General features: G+C 39.7%; 2 protein-coding genes across 2 annotated transcripts in view; one reads left to right on the plus strand and one right to left on the minus strand.

The window, feature by feature from the left end:
• Positions 1–3,842, minus strand: part of pigl (phosphatidylinositol glycan anchor biosynthesis, class L) — a 35,238-nt gene extending 31,396 nt beyond the window's left edge. Inside the window, exon 1 of the mRNA XM_071205378.1 lies at positions 3,756–3,842. Coding sequence (XP_071061479.1) covers positions 3,756–3,796 — 41 coding nt within the window. The 5' untranslated portion in view covers positions 3,797–3,842. The remainder of the gene's footprint in view (positions 1–3,755) is intronic.
• Positions 1–20,839, plus strand: part of ncor1 (nuclear receptor corepressor 1) — a 67,412-nt gene that overhangs the window by 17,757 nt on the left and 28,816 nt on the right. The window contains 8 exon segments of the mRNA XM_034099825.2: positions 342–408; positions 3,021–3,193; positions 5,033–5,123; positions 5,367–5,545; positions 5,683–5,737; positions 6,203–6,304; positions 19,314–19,444; positions 20,423–20,718. Of these exon segments, the coding sequence (XP_033955716.2) occupies positions 342–408; positions 3,021–3,193; positions 5,033–5,123; positions 5,367–5,545; positions 5,683–5,737; positions 6,203–6,304; positions 19,314–19,444; positions 20,423–20,718 (1,094 nt within the window).

Consider the following 20,839-nt stretch of genomic DNA (forward strand, 5'->3'; position numbering starts at 1 on the left):
ACATTTTCTGTATATTACTAGTTAATCGTGTACTTTTTGCAGCTTTTAATAGCAGCTTTAATATAGAGAATTTAGTCGGTCAAAGGAGATAAATCCATTCATAACTATCTTTAAGGTTTTATTACAATAGTACTATTAAAAAGAGTGGGTTTTTCTTCCTGGAAGTAAATTCCCAGACTTCCCTTTGTACTGACTGGAAGTTTTGTTGCTGGAGTATCTTGTGGGACAATACTATTTTTGTGTTAGCCAGCTTCATATGCTTTATGGTAAATACCCCAACCTTTTCTGCTAAACACAGTAATATCATATTTTTACTGATTTTAAGTGTTGTTCTCTTTTAGCAACCAAGTGATGAGGAAGAAGCTGATTCTGTTCTTTAAGAGGAGGAACCACGCTCGTAAACAGAGGGTAAGTGTCCCAAGCTATCAGATAAGCATTGTGGAAGTTCTATGTGTTTGTGTCGGGACTCTGGACTTTTTGTGTGAAAAGTGATCCGCGGGTGGTATTGTGAGGCAAGGGAAGCCAGCCTCCTCTGGCTTCCCTTGGCATGGCCCTGACCCAGAGTCCTGCATCGGGTCGACCCGCAAAAAAGGTGATTCGCGGGTGGTATTTTTTCAAACGCTTTTTTCCGGGTTCGGTTCTGGGTAAAACAAAGTTGATGCGGGTCGGGTCGCGGGTATTGCATAATAAATATATTAAAATAATAATAATTTAGTTTAATGTTTAAATCCTCAGACCTCTCCCCCGCGGGACCGTGCATAATCATAACCTCTGCAGCGCATCAATCTGCTGCTGTGCGCTCCACATTCGAAATGGCTGAGGTGAAGCTCTCTAGCGGACAATACAGCATTTTCAATAACACTTCCTCAAGAGCGAAATCCAACGTCTGGGAGGCTTTTGGTGTCATCCTAGATGGAGAAAATAACCAACATCCCAAAGACAAAATACGCAACTGCGTGTGTTAATAATTGCACGTTTTCACTGCTCATATATATGCGGGTTCGGGTCAGGTTGCGGATCTTGTGCCGTCGGGTTGCTGAACTAATTGGCAATATGTGGTGGGGGCAGGTTCGGTATTGCACGTCGCAGGTACGGGGCGGGAGCGGGTCTTGAAAATCAGACCCGTGCAGGACTCTGCTCTGGACACAAGACACATTAGAGGCTCCACCCATTTCCATAGTCGTGTTGTCACGCCATACCTGGTCGACTGTTTGCACTCTGCTGCCTTCAGCTGACCGGGCGCAATATTATTGGGATTGTTAAAGCTTTTGATAAGTGGTATCTTCCCCGTTTACTTAAGGCTATGTAATATTGACACACTAGACACACTATTACATTTGCAATTTGTGTATGCGTCACACACCTGGAGAGAACCCTGCTTTTATACTGCTTGTCATCTTAAATGTACTTGTATATAATACAAATGTAAAAGAAACTCCTGTAATTACGAGGTGTCTGTGCAGTGTGACAAAAAATTAGGGCTGCAGTGAGAATGCTTTATTATAGTCTTAGAATCTGCAGCTCTGTGAGGATGTACTTGAGCTAAATGCTTTTTTGCGAGCATTAGCTAATTAACCCTAAAAACAATAACAGCTAAGAGTGATGGGAGTGTTATTAACTTTGCAGATTTTGGTATTAGACAAAAGTTTTAGACAATTAAAAGTTTGATGTGATAATAACATTTAAGGGACCACCAAAGTAATTTCAAGACATTTTAATTAAACCACCAGCCACTACAGGCGGCTATTCTCTGAGGACCATGGAGGACTACAAAAGTGCATGGCACTCAAGTTGTTGACATATTTCAGTCTTAAGCAGAGTGGTGAACCGACTGACCCCATTTGCCATCCTGCTTTTAGCATGGCTTATTGAAATAATGCCCTGATGTATTTGTACTACAGGAAATGCCTTGGTTTCCCCTATTTGTTGAAAAGTATTGTGCGGGCCAAGAAGTGCGTTTGTTGTCAGTATAACAATAAATATGGTCACATTGAATAACAGAGAAATACGCCAGCCAATCGACTGTCCCTCTGGCTTTTTTCTTACTATCCAGCCAATTTAAATATTTCAGAATCACCCCATGTTGAAACAACAACAGGGCTTTTTTTGATATTGCAATGGCTTAGTGCAACCTACCTTTCTTTGCCTGTTCCCTGTCGGAAACGGACCCTTTGGTCTCTGAACAATGGCAGAGTGCAAATGGCTAAGTGCCAAGAGGAAGGTGAATTGTTGGTCCCCTGCTGCAGAGAGTGCATACAAAGCTGTATTGTCCTCCCAATAAAGGAATCTTTCCACATCTTCACTTCATATGTGAACCCTTCCACCCCTTCACCTCATGGCTTAGTGCTCATTGAAACACCAATTTAAACAAGCATTTGAAAACTATTTGTCAACAGAAAAGCTGCTTCGGAGAAAAGCTGTGCCTTAGTCAGGAGGCTGAGTTAGGCAGTTATTTAAAAGATTAACATACAACATCAAGTTGGTCTGCATAATTACCAGGTTAAAACAGATTGAATAGACATGCAAAAAAAACTGTCAAATCTAAACATTTTTAGTTTTTCAACGTTGCAAAAGAAGCTTCAAACTATTTAGTACAGCTCCGAAGTGTTTCATCTACTATACCTTCAACAAACTGAGCACTATCTATTGCTTCAATATAAACCTGAGAATCCATATACCATATTACAAATTGCATGTACTGTAATTTAGAATCAGTTGTATTCACTCAGGGAAAAATCTATTTGAAAGGTTTTTTCCCAAAAAAGCCTTTATTTTTAAGTAAGTCTCTAAGGAGGTCAACCTTTATAGGACTGAAATATCTCAATACACTTTTAATCCGCATTACAGTCGGTGGTTTAAAAGAACAGTGTACATGCAGATTTTATTTATATATATATTTGATAGAAAAAGGTTCTTTTTGCCTCATGGTTTGGCAGGAAGACATTTTGGCTCTTACTATAGTGATAGAGGCCAGGAACCCACTCCTGATATCCCATTGGTTTCCCACACTGTGCTCACAGGAACAGAAGATCTGCCAGCGCTACGACCAGCTGATGGAGGCGTGGGAGAAGAAGGTTGATCGAATGGAGAATAACCCCAGACGCAAAGCCAAGGACGGCAGAACACGGGAGTATTACGAAAGGCAATTCCCCGAGATCCGCAAGCAGAGAGAGCAGCAGGAGCGATTCCAGAGGTAAACCGGTTTACCTGTGAACCGTCCACATAGAGACATTATACCCCTGTTTTTGTTTCTGTTAATATTGGTTCTTGGTTCAGAAGCTCACAAATCTCACCTTTTTCTACTCCTTTCTATAGTGCATATTGGTTAATCTACATCAACACAACAAAAAAAAATTCAGGCGGCATTTTAGGATTATTTTCATTATCGACCATTCATAACCTGACACCAAAGAAAATTACATTTAAAGGGGACCTATCATGCAAAATTCCCCTTTTGATGTCTTTTATACATAAATGTGTGTCCCCGGCGTGTCAGGGAACTCACAAAGTGTCAGAAAATAAAACCCTCTCTCTTTTCCTCCGTGCACAAATCTCTGAAAAACGGGGCTACAACGAGCTGATCTGGTTTTGACGTAATTTACGTCATACCGGATGGCACCCACAGAATCAATGCCCGACGTGTTTTGGACTTAATATGGCCTTTGTTTACATTAGCAAGCATCGCTAACACTCAGAGCTAACCAGTACTGGAGAGAGCGCATGTGTGAAGAAGCAGGAAATAAAAAGGAACTCACCTTGTGGTAAACCAGCAAGAGAGAGAGCCGTTGAGCACCATAATGTTTCAGAAATAATCCTTGATGTGGTTTTGGCGTTTCATCACCGCAGCATTCATTTTTAGACAGTATCTGCCGGGTCCCGCATGAGCAGGCATAAGCTCTGCCCCCTTTTTTTCTTTTTTTCAAAGCTTTTTCCCCCGAATCAGCACTTTAGTAACAGGAAGTGAAATAGAGGGATATGAGGCATGGCTAGAATGGGTGATCTGTTTGGTATTTTGAGCAAAATACTTCATCGACATGTTTTTTATACATTTTTTTAATATATCTGAGACCTATGCTATTGCCTAAATATTGCATGATAGGTGACCTTTAAATGTAGAAACAAATTGCAAAACCCTAATAAAAGTAGTTTGTTATCACAAGAGAAATATTTAGATTTTATGAGCTGCAACCAGTCATTTTCTTCTGGCAATTTTGCTTCGGATATTACTAAAATTATGATTAAGAAAATCATCAATACTGATACATTTTCAGAGTAATTGTTTTAGCTTTTATACAGACACATTAGATAATCGAAGGAGAAAAGCTATATTGCTAACTTTTTCTAGGGTCTTATTGCCCAGCACTGTTTCTGTTTAATACTGGTAACAGAGTGGATGTTTCGCTCTTGAAGTAGACATCCTGACCTCAAATTGCACAGCATCAAAGGACTGAAGTAAACTCAGTTATTATAAACCTGAAGGATCTACTGAGTGTGAGGACGTGGTCAAAGACGGAGACTGTAGAGTGAAACCATTTTTACTCTAGAAATCTTTTGATGCATAGATCATTTTGATTTGTCCTGTAGCCGAGCCGTGACACTGAAATGGTCTCTTCTATTATTTAAGATGTCTGTTCATCTAGCATCTAAATACAGGGCACAAGGTGGTGTGCAGTGGCCTATTTTGTGCAGAGACGCTGGCCGTCTAGGTGCCTCTGGGAAGGGTGGGAGACGGGGTCAAGGTCCAGCGGAAATGTTCCAAGTAAATAGTTTGCATGTCAGCACTTAAAGCTGACAGCTAGACCGTGCATAAGGAAGTCGTTAATTACTTGTTCAAGAGACTCTTATGTATTAATAATGTGTACTTGATTCTGTTTGTTGAAAACGTTTTTAAAGTTCCAAAGCTTACTCATGTCGCTTTTGTCACGGAAACTGGGAAATCACATTTCCTCTTTAAAGGAAAATAATGGGAGACTACTGTTAAGTCTTGGCACATCATACAAATGTAATGTTTGTTTGTCTCTGTTTCCTGCAGGGTTGGACAAAGAGGAACAGGCCTTTCTGCGACAATCGCAAGAAGCGAGCATGAGATTTCTGAAATCATAGATGGCCTTTCTGAGCAGGAGGTGGGTATTATCTGGAGAGCCTTTATTACATGTATTACAGTGTAAATGTACAACAGCATGGCTGGATGACAACAGCCTAAATAGAAGTGTCACAGTTTGTGTCTTTTAAGAGGGAGAGTTCTCTGCAGCGTTTCACTTGCATCATCTGGAATCCATTTCATTCAAACAAGTCACAGAGGCAGAAAGGCGGTTAACTAAACAAGGGAGACTATTGGAGTGACTATCTGTGTCCGTGCTCCACAGAACAACGAGAAACAGATGAGACAGATGTCAGTCATCCCTCCCATGATGTACGACACTGAGCAGAGGAGAGTGAGGTTCATCAACATGAACGGCCTGATGGATGACCCTATGAAGGTGTACAAAGCCCGGCAGTTTATGAATGTTTGGACCGAACATGAGAAGGAGATCTTTAAGGAGAAGTGAGTTGTGTTTTACTTTTTTGTGGCACAGGATGTCTGCAGTGTGGATATTATGTACAGGCTCTAATGCCACCTCGGCCTTGCACTAATATATTTTTGGATTTGGCACATGAGTAATGACTGGCATCTCTTTATAGGTTTGTCCAACACCCAAAGAACTTTGGCCTAATTGCCTCTTATCTGGAGAGAAAGGTAAGCTTGAGATCCTGTGTATTGCAGAATTTAATGTTATCTATATTTCACTCTTTGGGTTTTAAGACCATAAACTACTTTCCATACTAAATTAGATTGAATCCAACAGGCTGTAATGCATATTTAAGTAGTGTCCTTCAAGTTTTTTATTTTTTTATTTAAAAATAAATATTCATACACTTAACACTACTTTCAACATTATTTTTCACCCTTTGGCCATTGGTCCAGTTTTTAGCCTTTTTAAATATGGGTATTTCTTTTTTTTCTGTGTTTTATAGTATTTTTAACAAAATGTCTTTAAGGTTTTGGATATTTAGTAAGAAACTGGCTTGACTATTTTCTGACATTGTGTGGCCCACTTGATTTATCTATAAAAGAATGGATGGGTTAATTATCACTCTAGTTAACAGTAAGTTCCATCCAGTTTCACTGCATATGATCAAAATATTCCTTTTCCTTTTTCAGTGTGTTGCCGACTGTGTCCTTTACTACTACTTGACCAAGAAGAACCACAACTACAAGACGCTGGTGAGGCGGAACTATGGCAGACGGAGAGGACGCAACCAGGTAAATGTGAGACATCACTAAATATCTATTTTAAGTGTTTTCCAAACCATATAGAGCAAACGATAGATTTCCATGGGGCTGCAATGGAAACAAATGTTATGTGGCCGTGGATGTGATAGTCATGTTTAATCACAGCATTGGGTTTGTGTGACTTTGCCACACCTGTTCCACGTCTCCTTGGCTTACTGAAAGCTTCTAGTTAATGACAGATCTATGTCTACCACATGTATCACATATGTGCCCTACCTCTTTATGGAAACAAGTGCTTTGGATTTTCCCCCTACATTACTGTCATTATTTATGGGGGAGGGGTTGAACCAGGAAGCAGCGTTTGCACAACTTTCCTTTTCTTTATTTATAAGCAAGCAACCCTGGGACTATGTGATGCAGCTACAGTTTGACTCACTTGTTTGTCCAAAAGATACATAAACATTATCTGTGAAAAGTAGAATATAGGAACAGTCAAATATAGAATAAATATAACATTTAGCTATAAAAATAGGAGTTTGAAATAGGAGGAAACTGATGCTGTCGCTCTAAATGATCATTTGGCAAAGTCTGGTGTTGAACAAATATTTCTGTACAGTTAGAGTTTTAAATATACTTAAATGGACAGGCTATAGTGTGAATAAACCAGCAGTAAAGCTGATTATTTCCTCCACCTAATCAGCAGATGAATCGATAATGAAAATAATTCTTAGTTGCAGCCCTGTTTCAAATCCATTATAAACATACTTGCAAGCATAGACACACACAATATACTCAGCTGTAATGTACTGTGTTAAGCTCCTTTAAGCACAGCAAGGTTTCCCACACATAGACTATACTTGGGCGAGCCGCCCAGGTATATTAACGGCCGCCCAAGTATATTTCGCGACCTATTTCGTTTTTTTTTTTAATAATTTTTTTTAATTCTTCCGTGACCACGACGCCATCTGCGATCGATTAACTTGTGGACAATGATCCCTCGCTCCCTTGCTCTGATCTCGCCTCCTTCTGGCCTGTTAAGTGGCCTGCCTCACACAGGGTGACTGGCTGTCAACATGATGTGGCCTGCCGACATCGCCACTGTCATACAGATCATAAATCAAAGCCCTTGATTGGTCTCTCTCTGTGTGTCATTCAAGCTCGGGATAACCTCAGCTCAGGTGAGGTAAAGGACTCTCCGAGTGTTTAGATAGTTAACTTAGTCTAAGTTCTCAGTGGGTCTCAAACGGTGTGGTCACCTTTTATGTAAACGCATATTTCCATTTGAGAGGGTAGTGATTGGTCTCCGGTTGCCCTTGAGTAAGGCACTTAGCCCTTAGTTGTTCCAGGGAGAATGTCCCTGTAATCGGTCATTATAAGTCGCTTTGGATAAAAGCGTCAGCTAAATGAAATGTAATGTGATTAGTAAAATATGCATGAATAAATAAATAAAAAGTTAACTGGGTGAAAAAAGGTAAGATACACTTTTAAAACTTGTTGAGAGAAAACTAGTCTTTGCTGCTGCCTCAAAGAGGAGCAGGGGGGAGAGGAGGGAGACAGGAGAGGCTGATTCAGGAGCACACACACTCACAACTGTTAATAAACAAGTTTCAGTGTTTTTTTCATATTGGAAATGGTATGTTATTGGTTATGGCCATGATTTTATGATTATTGAAATGTATATAGTTCTGTTTAATATAGGTGTTTCCATAGATCTAGTCTCTTTATTTCCCCCTCAAAATGCACCAGATTGATGAATTTAACTCCAAAATAAAATCTTACCGGGGGGGCATGCCCCTAGACTCCCCTAGAGGATTTGAGGTCGACCCCCGCTAAAAATCACATGGATAGGTTCCTAAATACATTTATAAATACATTTATTTTTTTAAATAGTAACCCATTTCCATATGTTCATGTGTGGGTAGTATATTTAAACTATAGGGCTATCATTATGGGCCCTGCCTGTACCTGTTCGCTCTGCCATCGCGTGAAGGGTCTGCTAACAAGCGACCAACAGTAAGGTTAATGTTAATGTTGTTGCACGTCACCTCAACCCCCCCCCCCCCCCCCCCCCCCCGCTACCACCACCCCCCAAGTATATTTCAGATCTGTGGGAAACACTGCACAGTATTAGCATATATTCAACACACACTGTCGCGCCAAAAGGTCAGACAGGACGAGGGTAACATTCAGAACACAGGGAATCTTGGGACCCATTAGGTATGTGTACTATTATAATATATAAAGTATAAGAAGCTGGATTCATTTCAGACACAACCAACTGTCCAATCCTGTTGCTTATTCTGCTGCACGTGGCGCCATAAAGATTGATATGTCCTAGTATAAAGTATAGAGACAAACTGACTTCACTGAAATGACTGTCAAATCTGGAATGTGAACTTTGTAGATGCCAAAGTGAGACCTATAAAATGACAGCTGTGGAGATATTTCATTGTACTCAGATTGTTTAAAGGGCTTTTATATAATCGTAGTCTTGCACTAAAATCCAGCAAAAATGAAGGTGCACCATCTTGCAAAACACTCTTGGCAGACATTAAATATTGATTTGACTCATTCTGTTGGATGTTTTCCTCTTTCCTGTCTCTTCCTCACTTCACCAACCCATAGTCCTTGTACAGGACATTCTGTCTCTGCATCGGGTACATCAGCTGTGTGACACAGTGGATCGGTTGTGTCTTTAATGTGAGGGGGTCGGGGGTGCGTGAGTTCATGATTACATCTGGAACGTAAAGATGGTGACTGGTACTATTTCTTCATGGATGATTCACTCACCATATGTTTAGCCTTTCACTTTTTGCACCATTCATAGTATGGACCCACTGGCATTTAAGAGACATTTCTGTGACAGTGCCAAGTGTGGAAAAAGGTATTTCTGTGCATTCATACTCAGCCAGGATAACATTACACAAGGGCACTTTGTTGTTGTTGTTGTTGTTGTTGTTGTTGTTGTTGTTGTTGTTGTTGTCGGCCCTTCATGTTTGAGAAGTACTCTGGGCTTTGTTTGAGTGACGGTAGGGTGCACATACATTTTCTCTCTTGGATGTTCTACTGACTGACAGGCACTTGGTTTCTGTGGGATAATCAGAGATGGGATTGTTGGTCCAGCACTTGTTCGGATCAGACTTTTGAACATTGGTGAATATTAATTTGTAGATGTTAACACAGGATCCAGTATCAGCATCTCGAGTGGACTGCTTAAAACATCAATAGACTACTTTTAAACCCCCCACCATAGCATTTACAAGTGCAATTATACTTTGCGCTACTGTTGCAAAGACAATTAGATCCAAGGGACATATTTAGCCATTTATTCATACCAACATGGAAAAAACTAAATTAACTCAAATAAATTACAATTATCCCAATACTGCAATGAGAAATCTGTCACAGAATCTTCTGACTCTTATATAAACAGCACTGGGGCCCTCTCTTTCCCAACCACTGAGCTTTATACATGTGAATGTGCGATAACATTGCCAACATGCAAAAATTATATGATGTAAATTGTTTTTGCTGGTTGAATATGAACTAAGTACATTTGATCAAGTACTGTACATGTACTTAAGTTTAAGTATCGACACGCATATGGCATGCCGATTTAGCTTTTATTCATTTCTGGAGGATATAAAAAAATCAATTCTTACTAGTAAGAATGCAAATTATTGATATAAAAAATTGAATTTTAACTACTTGGAATGCAAATTCAATTGTAACTAGTTGTAATGTGTATTTCTGATATCAAGAATTCAATTTCAACTAGTCTAAATGCCAATTGTTATCAAAAAAGGATTTTGAACTAGTTCAAATTGTATTTCTGATGTCAACAATTGAATTACTGATATCAGAAATTGGCATTTGAACTAGTTCAAATTCCAACTCCCATTGACATGAATGAGAAAAAACGATGCAAATTTCACTAGTTAAAATCGCATTTCTGATATCAAGAATACACATTACAACTGGTTACAATTGAATTTCTGATATCAAGAATTTGCATTCTAACTAGTTAAAATTCAATTTTTGATATCAGAAATAAACATTATTACTAGTAAGAATTACATTTTTGATATCAAGAATTCGCATTCTTACTAGTAAGAATAGATTTTTTGATATCCTCCAGAAATGAATAAAAGCTAAATCGGCACGCATACATAAATAACATGTGTTTACATTACTTATTCAATAGTTTGAACACAAAGTAAAACAAAATGAGCTCAGCATTAAAAAAATTACAACTATAAATAACTTGTATTTATTTGTAAGTCATAAAACAGGATCATTTACTTTGTCTTTACTTTTACTTCATAATGTAATAAGCCAAATTGAAGCAACTGTATTATTTAGTGCCAGCTACTTCCACTGAAAATATTTCTTAACAATAAACGGTTCACGCTGGTTTTGTCTTGTCATGTATGTCCGTGTCAGTGTTTCATAATCATTAAATGCGGTTCCTACAATGTTGTAGTTTTGAAACACAAGTTGTCACTTTTAATGTAAAAGCTGGTTTAAGATGGTGTCTATTATTTGGTGTATTTTCTGGTTATTACCCGTCCCCTTGTGTGTTATGAAGGTTTTTCTGCATGTAAACGGTCTGCAAAGTCACAAACCCTCAAAGTACACCCTGTAGTGAGTAAAACTCTAACACAGAAAAGACCTGTCTATGCTGCCCCAGAACGCCTCGTTTGGAGATTTCTCATTTTCCATTGTTTACTTCCTGGGTTCTGTGACATGTGAACAACAAGCCGTTTAGGACAGAGAGTGAATACCTGGTGAATACACATACTATACAGAGATGCTGTATGAAAAACCAATGTGAGTTTGGAAAATTGCACAATTTAAATCTATTCTAGTAGACCTCAACAATGGAGATATGATCAGTAGAAATGGCCATGACATGGGACCTTTAAGATTCAAGTCAGTTGCTTAAGTGGCTCGAGTGCTTTTTCCAAAACATCTTGTGGTTGTGGAGAATGTAAGTGTTTTTTTCTTCTCTCTTTCCCTTAATGCACGTCAGGATGTTGTGGATTTGAAGCTACTGGTGTGATTTAACAAAAGCAGTGAGTGGAGTGAGTCATTAGAGGGGGGAAGGAAGAGGGGGGAGTGAGCGAAAGAGCAGTGGAATGTAGGGCGAGCGAGAAAAAAAAAACTCTGAGCGAGACAGAGTCAGCGCTGGCAATTTATCCGCTGAGTGTGTGCTGTGTGTTTCCATTTCCTCTTTCTTCTGTTCCTCGGAGAGAGAGAGAGAGAGAGAGAGCGAGATAAAGATAAAAAGCCACCCCTCTCTGAAATAGCTGAGTTGGTACAGCCCAGCCATTTGACAGGCCTAGAAACTCAGTGTGCTGCTGTGAGTGCCAATCAAAGAAGAGCGCTCGGTAGGGAATAGGGATTACCTCGAGTGACCCTGCATAGATTAGTGCGTGCATGTGAGATGGACAATTCTTTGGGCGGTTTAAACGGCCCGATGACACGCTTTCCCGGAATATGTGCGGCAATGCCGTGGCCCGGCAGCCCTTCTAAGGAGCTCTGCTATGGTGCTGTCCTGCCCCTCTACTGCTACCGTTACCTCCGCTATGGAAGCACTGGAGGCTAAAACTCACATTTACAACAGTAGGAGAGCGAAAGGGATTTTATGACCAGCAAATGAGCTTGCAGGTAGGTCACTGGATTTGAAAGCACTGTTTGCTTTTGAGTTTATACCAATCTGACTCGGTTTGTATCTGCTTGTTCTGTAACATTTTGGTCCGTGTCGTATTTTTTCTACTGCTCTGTTGCTCAGGCAGTTTGCTTCTTCCTATTTACTTGCGGCATGTAGGCAGTCAAACTCGGGCTATTTTAGGGTCGTTTTTTTTTCTAGGGCACGTGCAGTCATGGTTTTTTATTTAACAGTCAATCCAAGCCTGTGAGAAATGCATGTATTAATGCTATGTTGTAGGCACTTTTATAAGGAGAAATTGTTCGAATGACTTTTTAATGGGATTTTTTTTTTATTTACGTGTATAAGGCTGCAGTGAGGCTGGCAGCTTTGTAACGTGCCTTGAGCACATGGGAATCTTCCATATCAGCAGAATCTTAAACTGGATCTCTACTCCGAATTCATATTCTCACTCTGCTTGTGAACATAAAAGTAATAGACGGCAGTAAATAGGAGTACACTTGTGGATACCTGCACATGCTACGCCCCCACTGTCTTGGCTTCTACTACTTGATTGGCTGATTTTAAAAGAAGAAGTTGCATCTTGACTAGATGGCAGCTGACAGTGAGATCTTTAAGATTTCCATTCAGGAAACTTTAACCAATTATTTGTTATTGATGCAGCTTTGCTAGTGTTAATAGATTGTTTATGACAAGCTGCAGTTCAGTGTGGCATTTTATGGTCTTATATGAATAATTCATATTGAATGTTTATCATGGGGTAATATTAATTTACAGTTCAATCATTCAGTGATTGTTGAATATAAACTTATACTCAAGAAAAATACAGAAAAACAAAAAAGGATTACTTATTTTAGTTTATTGGGCAGTTTAGCATCATAATGTGGCAGGAATGTAGTAATTCTTTTTTTTTTTTGCACCATGATCCTGTTTAACCAGTTTTTAGAGCTGTGGCAGTTATCCAAGTTGTCTATTTACAAATTGATTAATTTTCGATGTAGATGTATTGCTAAGCTCTAAAACAAACATTATAAATGCAGAGCAATGAAACAATAAATTAATTGAAATAAATTAATTGATTGTCTGTTAATCAGCCATGTTAGCAGAAACAAATGTGAAACAGAGTGTGTACTGCGGAGGAGGCCAGAGCACGAACTGCAGCTTTTATTGCTGCAAAAAATGTAGTTTATCTACACAAATCCTTTTAAATTAGTTCTGACCTACAACCAAAAAGAAAACTGCTACATGCCATTTTTGTTGTTTAACTTGCTAATACAACACATTCCCTACAAAGATGTGTTTGTGGTAACATGACAGAATGCCAGATAAACAGAATACCAGTGTTGGAAATGTAACTGAGATAATAGTCCTGTTCTGGTTGACAAAGTAAAGCCTAATCTATCCATCTCCAATGTTGTTTTAAAATATATTTTTAAATGTTATGTATATACAGCTAAATTTACAAGGTAGAAAAATGACCTGCACATTTCTGCTGTTTTCTAAGGGCAAAATGCTCCTTGCAAGCTCCTATCGTAATTGCTTGGCAGTGAGGTTCATCAAGCAGTCAAGTAGTTTCATCAGTTTGTATCTGCACTCTTTATGAGAATGTTTTCTCTTTTGCTGAGCACCCAGTAACCAGGGTAACTGTGGCTAATGCTGATGTTTTTTACCTTTTTTCTTTTGACGATAAATTGTTCCACCAAGATTGCTCTGATGTTTCCATCTGCTGGAGAGTGCATTATATTTCAAATGAAAGCAAGTTATTGACCCTGGGGTTAAATGCGACTGCTAAATGCATTTGTTTACCTGTCATTTTCCCTTTTTTAGTCGCGTTACTAAAATGTGTCAAAAGATGTTCTGTTCTATGAATTGGAGTGAAATAAGTTATCCAATAGTAGTTTTTAAATGTCCTTTTCCTGCAGTTAAATAGCTTAAGCTAGAGTGAGAGATTCCTCCAGGGGCCTACGTTCTGTGGTAGGAAAGGGAAGCTTGACTTGTGGCTCTGACATTTCCTAAGTCAAACAGCACTTGTGAATCAGCGAAAGAGGGGAGAAATTAAAACTCTCAAAATAATTAAGCCAGGTCAAGAAAAGAGCCTTATTTAAAAACACTGAAGAATCACAGGGCCTCATTGACGTTTGGAGAACATCTATGTAGGGGCTCTTTACGCTGTGTGGGAGAAGAGGCAGGAATGCCACGACTCTCCGACCACCTCCAAAGCAAACACGAGCACTCGCTGACCCAACCAGAACAGAATCTCACTGAAAGAGATGTATGGGGGGAATAACTGATCTAAAATAGACTGCTCTGCAAAAAAAGTCTACAGTGCCAACAATATGCTGCAGGCAAGAAATGAGTCAAGAAGTCCCAATCCAAGATTGACATATTCCTCTCTGCATACATTAACCTGCAACCTGAGCTGTGGTTCTGCAGGGCTTCCCTTAAATAATCGAACAGTCCTTCTGCATCATCAAACCTTGCCGGAGAACCCTTTAAACCACATGATTCGGTTAATGCTCCTATTCTATTTTAGCATGCAATATATTCTAAACATGGGTTACCATCATGCTGTGCAACCGTCATACCACTAAAGAATATGTTTACAACATTGCATCTAATTTTCCTGAAACATTTATCCAAAGTGACTTCCATACCATAGACTACACGCCTACAGGAGCAATATGGGGTTAATTATTTTGATCAAAGGACTGAACCTCTGATTGGTAGACGCCCATTTAACCCCTGAGCCACAGCCCCTCACCCTCTAATGCTCTAATGATTTGTTGAGCATGCAATGTTCTAAATGTGGGTTAACTCACTTAGAACTTGAAACTGTAGATAGCATCATATTTAAAAATGTATTCGAGCAGGGGTGGCCAACCAGTCAGAGGTTAAGAGCCACATTTTGTCTATGTTACTGCAAAGAGCCACATCAAACACAGTCACTGATACCGCTTGTTTCAGTTTTTTGTTTTCTGGAGACAAGATTTCAACCACGTCACTGATGCATTTTTGTGGCACTGGGATATATATTTTTTAAATCCTCTGGAGCAGAGAGAGGAGCTGTGGATTATTGTTATTGATTAATGCATCAGTGTTTCTTAGGGTCAAAAACTCACAACTTAAAATGAAAGCGTTTAGTTTATTTAATAAAAGCGCACATGTTCAATGTGAAAAGTGACAGTAGTTATAGATTATTTGCAATTTGGTGCTATATATATATATATATATATATATATATATATTTAAAAAAAAAAATTATATATAGGATCAACACCTTGTATTTCAGGGGGAGGCGTGGGGCTCCGTTGGCGGGGCGCAGCGCCCCTCCAAGACAATGGTAGGGGAAACACTGGATGTTTAATCAACGATTCCCCCCCCCCCCCTCAAATTGATTCACTGCATCGCAGGTATTATTGTGATTGGCTCTTGGGCCACATCAAAATTAGACGCGCTGTCATCCTCTCATACTGACACCACACATACACACGTAGGGAGAGCCGGGACGAAAGTAACACGGGACGAAAGTAACACGGGACGAAAGTAACGGAGCGATTTTATCCGAGCCCAAACAACTTTGACCGGCCAAATTATGTCCGAATTATCAGCATTCAATACTTAACAGACCTACTAAATATCAGGTTTAACTGTCAGGAGTAGTGTTGTCATGGTACCAACATTTTGGTTTCGATACCAAGTCAAGAATTGCGATTCCGATTCTTTTTCGATACTTTTCTTAAAAGAAGGGAAACAGTCTTAAATGTAATTATTGTGCTTTATTTCACACCAGAACACAAACTTTTAAAAAATGAGAAAAATAAATGACAAGAATTCGTATTAAATAAAATTAATACATTTCTTACAGACGGGCCTTGTGGTGTCCGTAGGCTTGCCCTCACTGTCAGAGATATAGCTAAAATACTTCCAAATTTCACTTCTGGCATCTTTTTTGTCAACAAGCCGAGGCGCAGCGGCAGTTGCACTCCCACTTGCAGCCATGCTTCTCGTTTTCTCACATGCTCTGGCAGCTAGCGCGTGCACGAGAGAGGGGAGGGACTTAGAGCGTGCACGAGAGAGGGGCGGGACTGCAGGCAGGACTGCAGTGCAGGGAGTGGAAGCAGAGCGCTGAACACACACGGCTCTTATTAAAACGGCGCTTTCTCACCGGAGTACTTTCCCCCGTCATTCTTAAAGTACCGATACTAATGAAACGGAGGAATCGTAACGTTTTTAACGGCAGGGTATCGCGGTACCTTTCAAGTATCGGTACACCGTGCAATACTAGTCAGGAGTCAGTGTCTCTCCCCCAAACTCACACATATACAATTCGATATGAACTGAAGAGCCGCATGAAAGTTGAACTAGGCAAAGAGCCACATGCGGCTCGAGAGCCGCGGTTTGGCCACCCCTGTATTAGAGCAACAGATCAACATCAACAAGTAAATGTTAAATTAGCTTGAAGCAACCGATTTTGAAAAACGTTTACCAATAAAATAATCCTTGAATCAAATGTTCAATTTTTGTCTGCAATCGATTGGAAGAACAAGAAAGAAAGGTTGTAATCCAAACAGTATAGTTAGGGTTAACTCGAAATGGTACCAAACACGTTTGCCTACAGCATCTCAAGAGACAGTAACGACATCATTAAACACTAACTGTAACTATATCAATTTGCAATATTGTTGACAAAAAAGACAATACTGAAATTTATTTTTTTAAAGGTGGGGTAGGTAATTTCGGAGAAACCAGCTCGAGTGTGCTAAATTTGAAAATACACAGCCGGAAAAAATCTGCCACTTCCTTACAGAGCCCCTCCTCCAACACACCCGAACGCGCACATGACCAATGAGGGCACGAGATAAGTTTGTGCACAGATGGAAGGCTGACAGGCAGGTAGGCCATCCAGTTACTTTAGCCGGGCCGGCTAAAATGATTGGTCGTGCTTTTTACTAGGGATCGACCGATATGGCTTTTTCAAGGCCAATAACGATACCGATTATTAGTAATCAAGGAGACCGATAACCGATATTTGGAACCGATATACATTTGCAGTAAAATCAGAAAATCTTGGTGTCAAAATGTAGAATAACACAAACTCCAACACAACTCAACACAACTTCTTTGAAATGCATTTAAGCATATATTATGTTTAATTAACTTTTAAACATCTGACAACTGGTTTCCTCTCTGTTCCCTTTTCTTTAGTGCAGTCATCTGCAATGAGTTAGAGAGAGAGACAAGAAGTGGGGCTACAGGCTGACATGCTTAACTAATAATAAATGCTTAATTTATGATATCTGTCTATCTAGCATAAAATCCCAATAAGCTGCGAGCAACTGCAAAACACTAGTGCTAGCTAATGTTTTGCAAACTATTAAAAGTGAGGCTATTACTGTAGACCTAACGTTCGTCTAGTAGCCTCACTTCTAATCAGATGGCGCTGTGGGCGGGACATTGCTCGTGTACACAGTGGTGACTGCAGCCAGAGAAACGGCCGCATCAGAGCCAAAGTTTTATCGGCAATTTGATAAAAAAAAAGGCCGATACCGATAATCGGTAAAATGCGGAATATCGGTCGACCCCTACTTTTTACAGTACTACGGCTTCCACAGATGAAATTTTTTTATGGACTCTTTGTCAAAGCACTAAAGATATTCATTGCTATCGGGATGTTAAGAGCATTCCATGGAATATAACAAAAAGTGTATCTCAAGCCGGTTTCTCAAACTTACCTACCCCACCTTTAATTGAAAGCTTAACCAAAATGTCGATGTATTTATTTTGACAAATATGAAAAGACTAAATAATTTTTCCCAATGCAGAACTCTCGTTCCCTTCAATGCACATGGTGAGCTCAGTCAGGAGGACTTGCAGTAACTAGTTTACTATCTTAGCTAAGTTAACAACAACAGTGCATTGGAGAAAAATGACTTTCATTCATCTTGACTCGATGGACAAAATGAAGTTAACTTGTACTATAAAACTAGTAAGGACATTTGACACTATCTCAGACTAAATTCAAAAGGATCAGACAAAAATAAATAGCACCACATGCAGTTTTCTTTCCCACACTGTAGATTGGATTTTGCTGTTCATGTAGCTCCACTCCAAGAAGGCCAAATCCCTTTGATTATTAGCTGTCTTGGGCTAGAGCTGGCTAAGGCAGCCACTAATTCAAACCACCATGGCGGTCGCTTACTGCCCGCGTTTGTGAAGAGGCAAGCCTCTCTTTATCAGATTTTACTGTAAGATCTGGCCTGTAGACTCCTCGTGTGCAGAGCTACGGCCACAACCCTTTTTTAGTTTTGTTGTCCCACTGCCTTTCCTTTCTGCCTCAGCTTGTATCTTTTGCCTTTACCATTGAGCGGAGCACATTCCTTGGCCCCATCTGGTACCAGCATGGGATGTTTGGCTTGGCATAGCAGACTTGTTCCAGCACAGCCTATCATGGAAGAGGCAGGAGGAAGCTTTCGGTGGTTACCGCGCCAACAGTGATGATAAAGAATGCTGCCCTGTCCTTAATCTCTGTCAGATCAGTTTAAAAAATTCCGCTTTTGAAAAATGTTGACTCTCATGGGAGTTTCTATCTGGACTCAACCTCAACCTGTTTTTACATTAAAATACAGATCTGTGTGAGAATATTTTTTTTTTGCATCTGTTGCAGATGATCAAGCCCTTTTCTCTCTTTGACAGATTGATTGAGACACAAGCCATAAGAACTGGCCTTACTCCACTCTTTTTCAATTAAGCAGATCAGCAAACAGTACCTGGAATATTTGTTTTGATGTCACATAGTTTTTGTGATTATATCAAAATGTGCCATGGCTTTAAACGTATCTTTACAGAATGTACGACTAGGCTTTTCTAGTCTAGAACTATTTATTTCATTAAAAAAATGAAAATTCTATTCATTTTGAGCAACATTTGCAGCTTGAAAGTCTAATTACCAGATGCTAAAGTACAAATCTGCCATTTACCGGACCTGGTCCATTTGCGGTCAAAATGAATATTTAAGTAGACTTGTAAGGCCATATCTTATGTTTTACAATTGCATATGGTCCTCAGGGCTCACAAGGCCAATGCAGGCTCTGTTTTACCATCTGAAGATGTCTGTTTCTTGATAGTGTGTGGGAGTACTGGCCCGGGAAGTGTTTAATGAGTCAGAAGTGCAGAAAATAAGGTTGGGATCTCACAGTGAGATAGTATCATACGGGTGGAAGATCTGATGATATCTAAATGAAAGCATTGATATCAGGACTAAAAAGTATTATCTCCTTTGCATTCTACATGTTGACCTTTTTTTCTAATAGCTGTTGTTTTATTCAAGAAGAAAGCCACTTACATATTTCTTTTGGCCTTTGTCTCCAGCAAATAACGCGTCCCTCACAAGAAGAAAAGTCAGACGAGAAAAACGAAGAGGAAAAATCTGAGAAATCCGAGAAAAAAGAGGACGAGGAAAAGAAGGACGAGGAAGAGAAAGATGAAAAGGAGGATTCTAGGTGAGTCTTGAATGATTGTTCGTCATAAAAGTAAATGTAGTCCATTGAGCCTGCAAGCATACAATGTGTTGGAGCGCTAGCATAATATGGCCTCTTTAAGGGCTTAAATCCCCGCTAGACACAGTAGAACAACTAGAGAAAAATGGAGAAGTCAATGCAAATGAATGCTTTGTTGCATAATGTTATGGGAATATCCAGGATGTCAACATGGATAAAAAGCTACACAGTCTTGTGAATTTAATTTGTAATAACACCAGAACTTATTTGGCAATGACATTTCTATTACATTGTGCATTCCCTTCTTTTCCCGGCAAAGGCACCTCTTACAGTCAAACAAGTTGTATGGAGTTGATCCATTTCAATATAGCTTTCCTAATGCAATACTAATTCATGTAAAAAAAGGTTTGCTAAATCTAGGTTTCAGTTTGTGTACATCAACAATATTTTTCAACCCTTCAAACAAGAGACAAGACTGTACTGTGTGCTGCTTATGAAGCAATACTTCCTGTAACCTGTTGACATGAAAAGCACAAAGTCTGCTTCACATTCAGTATTAATGGCACTGGAGGTGACTTTTATCATATCCTAAAATTCAATTTGATTATTGAGTTATAATCATGTGATAAACAGGATGCAAAATGTTTTATCGTCTCATCAAATTATGAATAAACATCAAAGACAGTGCATTTATTGTAAGATCTCCCATCAAAAAACCCTTGGTAAAATTATGCATGCTCATGAGTTGTTCAGGGGACAGTAGTGTGTTTTGGCACATTTCTAAAACACGAGACAACTTGCTAACTTGTTAACAAGTCCGTTTGACTTCAGGGTAGACATTTCAAATAAGCTTTTTTTGTATTTTCAGCCATGGAGAACAGATTACAGTAAGAGCCTGTAATTGCTGGGTCAAAACGGAACAGATATTTGCTGTACCAACAGTCTCCTAAACTGTGTTTCCCCCCCTTCTAAAAACCACAGGGACATTGGCAAGGACAAAGACAAGTGTGACGGTGGGGAGGACGAGGACGGAAAGGAGCAAAACACGCCGCGTGGCAGGAAGACTGCCAACAGCCAGGGCCGCCGTAAGGGAAGAATCACCACACGCTCCATGGCCAATGAGGCTGCATCTGTGGCGGCTGAGGAGATACCTCCCCCCGCCCCCGAGCCTGCCCTGCCAGATCCTCCGCTGCTCCCCAAGCCGGATCCAATGCAGAAGTCACTGAAGGAGCCTGCAAAACCCCAGACTCCAGTAGCTTCCATGGATGCTAACAAAGGTAAATCCTCTTGGAGATGCTCTCTGGAGGTGGTTGAACATATTTTTATTTTTCAACAAATTGACACATTAGTGCCACAGAGGAAAGAAATAAAACCAACATTTCATCACAAAGTATGTAA

Source organism: Pseudochaenichthys georgianus, chromosome 14, assembly GCF_902827115.2.
Source record: "Pseudochaenichthys georgianus chromosome 14, fPseGeo1.2, whole genome shotgun sequence".
Classification (NCBI taxonomy): Eukaryota; Metazoa; Chordata; class Actinopteri; order Perciformes; family Channichthyidae; genus Pseudochaenichthys; species Pseudochaenichthys georgianus.